This window comes from Berghia stephanieae, chromosome 4, assembly GCF_034508935.2.
Source record: "Berghia stephanieae isolate SIO BIC M18660-M18661 chromosome 4, UCSD_Bste_1.3, whole genome shotgun sequence".
Classification (NCBI taxonomy): Eukaryota; Metazoa; Mollusca; class Gastropoda; order Nudibranchia; family Aeolidiidae; genus Berghia; species Berghia stephanieae.
Window position 1 is genome coordinate 20716658 of NC_088363.1, and position 8899 is coordinate 20725556.

At 35.3% G+C, this 8899-nt stretch overlaps 1 protein-coding gene across 7 annotated transcripts in view; it reads right to left on the minus strand.

Moving 5' to 3' along the window:
* Positions 1-8772, minus strand: part of LOC144970205 (uncharacterized) — a 14106-nt gene extending 5334 nt beyond the window's left edge. Inside the window, exons 1-5 of one of the 7 annotated variants that reach the window (XM_078909604.1) lie at positions 8175-8772; positions 7289-7360; positions 2307-2497; positions 918-1116; positions 255-409 (exon numbers count right to left, since the gene is read on the minus strand). In XM_078909604.1, coding sequence (XP_078765730.1) covers positions 255-409; positions 918-1116; positions 2307-2443 — 491 coding nt within the window. In that variant the 5' untranslated portion in view covers positions 2444-2497; positions 7289-7360; positions 8175-8772. Of the gene's footprint in view, positions 1-254; positions 410-917; positions 1117-2306; positions 2498-4866; positions 5176-5535; positions 5705-7288; positions 7361-8174 lie in introns of those variants that run through there. The other 6 variants (XM_078909598.1, XM_078909601.1, XM_078909600.1 and 3 more) reach the window with 6 other exon arrangements.
* Between the last annotated feature and the right edge of the window lie 127 nt (positions 8773-8899).

Sequence of the window (8899 nt, forward strand, 5' to 3'; positions counted from 1 at the left end):
ATCCTATCAATTTTCTTAATGTCGCAAATACTGGCCACACCATGCTGTAATACAAAAAGTAATAACGGCCTCCAAAACGGATCTATAAAAAAGGGTGCATAACGTTTTGTCTATGTCAAATTCTGAAAGTTTCCGAATAAAATACATTCTTTTGTTCAATTTAGAGATAACAGCACCGGTTTGCAAATGCCACTGCAATATATTGTCAATTAATTTAATGGTGCGTTGTCATTTTAAAAAATATATCGACTTACTTGCATAGCTTCAAGAGTCCACCTTTCATCAAGTTGTTGCTGATGTTGTTATTGATGTTATTGATCATGTTGTTATTGTTGTTGTGATTATCTGTGGGGTGGTCAAGGTACAACATTTCTGTCTTTGCGTGAAACTGGTCAATTTCGTTTGAAAACTAAAAATAAAGAAAAATGTTTATCAAACCTTGAAAAAAAGAACAACTCAAACAAGTTATGCTCTCACTTAAAGTGAAAACAAACAAACAAACAAAAGTTTATTTATTTATTTATTTTTGCAAAGTATAAAGTATTTTAGGCCTTATTTTAGCCATAGCGGTTTTATATTAATGGAAATAATAATAATAATAATAATAATAATAATAATAATAATAATAATAATAATAATAATAATAATAAGAAGAAGAAGAAGAAGAAGAAGAGTGATAATTATCATCATCATCATCATCATCATCATCATCATCATCATCATCATCATCATCGTCGTCGTCGTCATAGTCGTTGGCCTCATCATCATCATCCTCACGACGACCACCACCACCACTTCATCCTCTTCTTCTTCTTCTTCTTTTTCTTCCTCCTTCAACCTTCTTCTCTCCACCACCATCATCATTATCATAATTATTATCTACACGACGATTGACCCCCAATTGATTAATTCCATACCCGTCTCGCGATGTACCAAATGCTTAATGATGCAATCAAAATGATCGTCATGATAGGTGTCACGTGACCATTCATGGGGACGCTGGCGGCGAGCAACAGGAGAACAAGAACAGAATTGCTTGCAGGTCTTAGAGGGCGCAACTTCACTGCTATGATGACAACCAGAAACGTAATAGCCAATACAGATGCTGCCACTCTCCTAATAGGACAAAAACATTTCATTCACAGATAAATAAGATAATTTTTAAAAAAAGGATCCATTTATTTATCGTCAAGGGGAAATTTGTCTTTAGGGTCTATTCCAAGGAAAGACTAGAATAACACAGACGTCAGCCGCAATGCAGCGCCGCAAAGTTAGCTAGAGCAAGGTGATTTGTTTAAGGTCGGTAGTCGAACACGGTACCTTTTGGGTAAGAAGCCACGCTGCCCCATGAATATGTAATTAACCGTGTGAATGTGGTCTTATGTCGGGATGAACTATATTAGGAAAATTGAAATTAAAGTCAAAATAATAAACGATAGGCAGTTTAATTTTAATGAAGTTTGATGTCCTTACGAACAATTTTCCGGGTTTTCCCTGAAACATCAAACATATAAATTGATTTTTTCCCCTTAAAAACTCAAACTCAAAGGATAAGTACATGATAGATCCATAATTATTTTTGTTCAGCAAAACAAGCTCTACAACACAGCATTACGTTCTCATAACTATAACAAAAAATTTTAAATCTTCAAAATTTGTGATGTACAAATGAATTCTGGATGAGAAAAAATGTTTGTTGCATCGTAACGAATGTTGGTAAGGCGAGGGTTAAGAATAAAATTTCACTCTTTAAAGCCATTTAATTTACTACGAGTCAAATTTAAAAAGTTTGAAATTCACTTTTAAACATCCGGTTCTCCTCGACATAATACCGTTTTGAGAAGGTGGGTCACATGATATATTTATTATAGACAATTAAATGGCAGTTTTATTTTAAAAACAAAACGTGGGAAATAATGTTGAGATGATAGAAAAAAGGAGTATCAGCTACTTAAACAAAAGAGAGGGAGGGAGTAACAGTGGACTCTAAAGAGTAAACACTGCAATCATTGTGGTTAATTCTGAATCGACTGATGTCTCAATGCCAGAATATTACAAAATATAGGTAAATAATAATAATAAAGAAACAGTGTTTAAAAAATGATAAATGAAAATCACTTTCTTACATCCAGCTATTGAAAAGGTCTCAGTAGTTGGCACACATGGTGCAAAAGGAGCGCTTTAGAGGACTTGCTCTGTGTGAAATGAAAATCTGATTATTATGGCTCGATAACAAAATAAAGAAAGTAAATGTCATGTTAAGGGAGTATGTTAAACCAATGGAAATGCACTGTGTTTTGACCCACCCCAACAGAGATGTGATGGCCATAGACGTAAGGAAAACAGCAATCCTCTCGGACGAGATATCCACGGAGCCTGTAGTCATACACGTCGTGGACACCGCAATAATTACAGCCATGGAGGTGGTGGCATCGTGAAGCATCAGAAAGCTGGTGACAGCGTGTATGGATAGCAGGAAGAAGGGCTCGGGGTCAAGCTGGCAAAAGTTGAAAGAAAGAAAGGAAATAGATAAAAAATAAAGTGCACATTAAAATTATAATGGCGATCTAAATTCAGGTTTTTGTCCAACCGAGTCATCGATCAATGATTTGTTGCTGTCCTACAATTGGATATCTCTAAATAAATGTAACGCTGTTTTGGTTATAAAAGGTGTAAACATACCCATGAGTCAAGCTGAACAAAATGCCCAATCGTAATGTTTGATATTTCTAAAACTGAACGACTTTTCATTATGTGGGTCACTTGGAGAACATTTTGCAATGTTATCAATGACTCGAGCACATGGAAAGGTGATCTAGATCGTCCTCATTAAATCAATCCTTTCAGGTTTCTTTGTCTTCTTGCGTGCTACAATTTAGCGCTGATAATGAATATAGAATCGTCTCTTCCCTATGTCCGGCTTGTCAAAATCGGTTTTGCAAGGACAATTTTAGCTTACAAGTGAGCCTAGTCACAGAGACGAACAAGGAAGAAATGCTAAAATCGATACTTTCGACAAGGATGTTATCCAAAGAATTCATCATGTTGCGGTCATGGGAAAGAAAACAATGATGAATACAACGTTGCTGTTTCAAAACCAACTCTGTGGACCATGAGAAAGGCTGATCTGGAAAGCATTCACAAAAGAAGATTATCATTTACGAAAAGTCCCACTTGATTGCAGAAAGGAGTAAATATCCGAGGCAGTCCAGAGAAAAATAAATGACGGCCATGACGTTTTAAAAATTGTGTATCTCGATGAAACTTGGATTAATGCTCACTACACATAATATGATATGGAATGAAGTCAGCTATTGGGTGGCATAAGAGTGCCATCAAGTAAAGGCAGAGGATTTTCTTGGCTAATGTCGGAAGTAGGAATCAATTGCTCATCACCAATTCAGAGCTCCTACTCAAGTATGTATCATAGCACTGACAATGGAGATTACTACATAGAGACGAATGGCGAGATGTTCAATAAACGGATGACCAAGGCGATTCTCCCTGCTCTCGTTAGTCCATCGTGCAGAGTAACGGACAATGCACCTCATCAAATGTCAGTCCAACTGACAAGATGCCAACATCTTCGACCACAGTAAGAGAAAAAAGAATAGCTTCAAAAGGAAAAAAAAACCCAACATTTACAGATGCTCCACTGAAACCAGAATTCTTATTCGTTGTCAAAATAGCACAGAAGGCCCAAAACATCCCATATAGTTTGGACATACAAGCAGTCGACTTCTTCTCTACTACTCTTATTTGAATCCTAATGTTTGGGTCGAATTTAAGGGAACATTAGCCACAGGGAAAAAAGGTCTTCAAGATGTCCAATGTGGAAGAACTGACTGCTTTGGCACTGATTTGTCACACAATTTGATGACCATGTTCTAAACTAGAAGAGGAATATTTGGGGAAATGACGACTCTATGTCACACAAACAACGATGATAATTGACTTAAAGAACACTTTAAAATCAAAGTTGTTCTACCACACAAGATACCGGGCTTTCAACTTTTGGAATAGTTTCGAAGTAGAGAAAAATCCTCAACATTACTATCAAACCTTTTAAATGAGCCAATGAAGTCCCAGTCCTGCACATAAGTTCAGCTATTGCATTACGAATAAAATTACAGCATATATATGTACTCGTGTACACATTGAACATTTTAAACCACTGATTTTTAGATGATCGTATTAGGCCATGTCTTGTACTGTAAAGCTCCTGAACGTTGAAAGTAATAATCGTTTAAGTTATCAAATTATAGCGCAAATACTAAATCCGTGGGAGGGGGGGGGGGGGGGGCTTTGAAATGGGAAAAAAAATTTGTTGTTTGATCTGTGGAATTTGGAGTAGGCATGCATAATATCAATGCCATACAGCATATAGTTTTCGAGAGAACAATTTCGAAGCTTAGATTTCAATTATGATACAGACTATAATAAAAACCTGCATTCAAGGAAAGCTCGGATTTAACGAAATCCGATCGTCTGTCTCTGTGATTTTGTTTTATCCGGACTGTACTGGAATATGGTCATAAATAAATATTATCCTGATCACTGACAATGGTCTCAATGCTTTCGAATTTTTTACAATACCCCGTATATGTACACAACATTTTTAGGATATGATTTGACAAATATTGCAATGGCCGTTTACGACAAATTGGGATTGAAAATGACAAATCAATTTGGTATGTACGTAATTGAATTTGAATCTAGCAACGCCGATTTCGAAAAGGCTGAAATGAAGTATTGAATTTTATTCGAAAGCGTATCATTAAGTTTGGAAAAAGCGCCCAAGAGAAGTCCAAATAACAATTGTATTCATCAATATAAATGAGCATTTGCATGTAGATGTATCCCTACCTTATAAAACTTGATAATCGTTGCAGCAAAAGTGATGATTAGGGAAATTGCTATAACGCCATTGAAGCACGAGGCAAGGCTGATCATTCCCAAACAAAAATTCATCACTATAAGTCTCCAAAGAGACATACGGTCATGACCACTTTGTTCAATCTCCCCGAACATTTCGAAATCATACAAAAATCAGACGTAGTGTTTTTCACTTTAAAAAAGAAAGAAATGGATCTAAAAGGTTATACCCGAGATCAATAACTTTATCATAAGTATAAATAAGGTTTACTGGATATTACGTGCACAATGTTTTTGGTTAACTAATATAATATTATAAAGTTCGTCGCGCAGGAGTTCACAAAGCATTCACGTTATAACACCTTCTTAGCACTAACTACGAAATTCTAAAGTGTGATAAGAAGGAGCTTTAATGAAGCTATATTATCTGAACTCTCTAAAAACAAACACAGCAACACTTAATCTTGATGTCCATATATTAAGCTGAGCTCAAGGAATACCAATATAGAATGTTATGCAATGAATTGGAAGTTATTTTCCACAAGTTACTGGCCAAATAAATGTCACCGCAAGTGCCTGTTTTGATAAAGAATATTATACTTTCTTAAGTTTAGCCAATTAGTTTTAGGGTCTTAGCAGCCAGAATATTGGCCTACTAACAGGCGGTATGATAAACATTTCTCAAAGTTTACGTTTGGATATCACATCATTGATGTTATTAACAAAATAACCATCACAAGATAAAACTAAAACGAATGGTAAGTAGTAATATTCTTCAACAGTAGGTGAAAACTACCGCTAGCCCTCACACGGGTCTTATGACAATATCGATGTTATGAGAACCACAGCTTGATAGATTTATTGTGAGCTTAGAAAATCGATCATATTATATTGCCGACGAAATGAGTCATTACTGGGTAAGGCAAACCGAAAAAAAAAAGATGTACGTTTGAACCAAATATAAAACTGTATACATACGGAAATAGGATCGTGAGTGTTTATATTACTCTCTCATCTTTGTAATGTTGACGGATATATTAAAAAGGAATGGGGAAGGGGGGGGGGGGGGTGATTTATTATTTGTTGATTTAAGTAACGAAACACTATTGTGATAAAAAGCCATCTGTTACAGAAAAAAATTTAAAGCGTGGAGTATTGTATCGAGATGTAGCTGGTAATGTAATGTCGAGATAATCAATTGACTTATATGCAGTCTGCAATTCAGTTTGGTGCAATTACAATACACCAATGAATATGTACGTTTTTCGATATCTCCATTTCAGTAGAAGAGAGCACATTTCTGTGAATGTGCAATTAAGAAACAAGATGAAAAAACCCCAAATATTATAAGAAACAAAACTAAAAACAAACAAAACAAGAAATATTTTCTCATGTGAATAAGCAAATAAGCAACAATGAACAACGAGAAGAAAAGAAAAGAAAACCAAATATTAAAAATATATTGATTATACTTGTTTACTTATAAAATGTCGCAAATTATTGCGCATTATAAAAAGTCATCATTTAAATTTGATAACATGAGATTTCATGAAATCGAAAAGTATGAGAATTTTGAAAGGAGTAAAATATATAAAAAAGACGTTAAAGACATCTCCTATATCTCCTGAACGAATAATAATAGTGTATTGCGTGTTGCATGAGGTGGTATTGATTAATTACAATCTGATTATACTCAAAGGTATTCCACTTTATTATAAGTTAATTCATGTTGATGCATTACTCCTTAGCACAGTTTCAACTAAGTAGTGGGCCCTGAGGTGGTTAACCCAAAATATTTGATTTCGTCTCTTTAGATATTGCCAAAGTATATATGTAACTTAGAGGGGAAAAATAGGATTAAAAATCTGCAACATCAATGTGGAGTGGATGACATGAAGGACATCTTCATATGAGAAGGTGATGGAGGTGGATAGAGAGATTTATTTTCAAAGGTTAAAATATTTTTTTTTTTAGTTATACGCCAAACTCATTACTCAAATGCTTTGAAGCAACTTGATATTGACATTAAAAAAAAGTAAAAGTGGTGGCTCTCTTTAAAAAAATAAATTATATGAGACAAAAACCACAACTAAGAACAAGAATATACTATTTTTTTAAATAACACACACGCACACACACACACACACACACACACACACACACACACAATACACAAACAAAAACAAAGATGGCTTTTATTTGATAAAACTATTTCTCTTTCTCTCCCTCTTATATGTTCTTTTTTTAAAAAATTACTGTATATCTATTTATATTATAACTGTACTTACGTTGGTCAACAAATGTACCTCAAGAAAGAGAGAGAGAGAGAGAGAGAGAGAGAGAGAGAGAGAGAGAGAGAGAGAGAGAGAGAGAGAGAGAGAGAGAGAGAGAGAGAGAGAATCGTGGTACAAACCTTTAATTTAAGTGGAACTTGGCTTCATTCATCCGAATCCACGCTAGGACAGGCCTTTGATACATGGACATTCTGTTAAGATTGATCAACAGATTATTGTAGATATTGACAAAGACACAGAGTAGAGCGGGTTGTTTTGAAACTGTGTTGAAATTTCACCAGTTACATACATATTTATTGACTCACTCACTGTAAGTTCTTTCAACTTCGTAGTTCAATGAATTCAATCAAAACAAGCAACATAATAATAAAATGATAAAATGTTCTTATCAGAGAGAAAAAAAATCAATGCATTCATGTGATTTGATCTCACTTGAAAGTGATCTCTCAACATATAACGAATAATATATAGAAAAGTAGTCCTTCAGAGAGCCATTATATACACGGATCCAGAGATTATCCCCGTTTCTATAGCGTGAAACGGACAATAACAATTGCTTTCCGCCAAATTTAATAGAGCTGGCTACCCAATCACTGCTGGGTGGACATGGGAGGATGGGGTCAGAATAAAAATATCTGCTGCTCTTGGGATCGATCTTGGGCCCTTTGCGTGTGAAGTGAAAACTCTATCAACTGAGGGATCGGGATTCTTAATGACCATTATAACGTTCTATAAGCGGGAATACGGACTAAACAACCTTTCCAATCTCCCATGGTGATAACAGAGGTGATTTTGAGATTACTGTTATGCCACTTTTTGACATCGGTACTGTAGAAAGAAAGAGTCAGTTGTCATTGCATCATTTTTAACGTAGAAATTGTCATTGTGAGAATCAAAATGACGACGAATGAGTCGATGACAATGTTGATGCTGATGATGGTGATGGTGGTGGTGGTGATGATGATGATGATGATGACCATTGTCATGATGATGATGATAACCTACCCACTCCATCAGTACGCAGTACATGGCAAACAGCAAATGTATAAATAACATCTCAGTGTTTCTCTGATGTACAAAGTAGACAGAGGCAAATATTCCATACAAAATCGGGATGAATTGACGAAAATATTCAATCTTGTAGAGATAGATTATGTAAGGGACCAATAGCATCACTGTCACGTCAAAGTTGATTAATGAAGCTGTTCCACTCACAAACAGCAAGGTGAAAACGGCAATTTTTTGATCATTACTTAGATATTGTTTCGTTCTTGCTCGGCGACTCATATTTATTGGTATAAATATCACCTTAACATGTATTTTTTATTTATTTTGGTGGTCACAAAATAATAATTTCCGAATGATGTTGACAAAGTTGATGCTTCTTCTTCTCTATCTCAAGAATGTATTGTTAGCTGCTAAATAACATACTCCACATATAGTTCTTTCCTACAGTCCGACGCATTATCTTAAAGATGTGAACTTAAGATGTTACCATAAATTAGCCTATTTATTCCTCCCCACCATTTCCCCCTTGAAACAGGCTATTGTTTGTACATGGTTACGAAAGGAACCCAATGCTTGTGATTATTGTTTCAAATACGTTCAACACACGTGCATGGAAGTGCGAAACCACCAAAATCGTACGTTGTTGAAGAATTAGGTAACAAAGGCAATGTGTGATACGGGAAAGTGTCTTTTCTTTTCCACGAAACTTCGTCAACATTTCA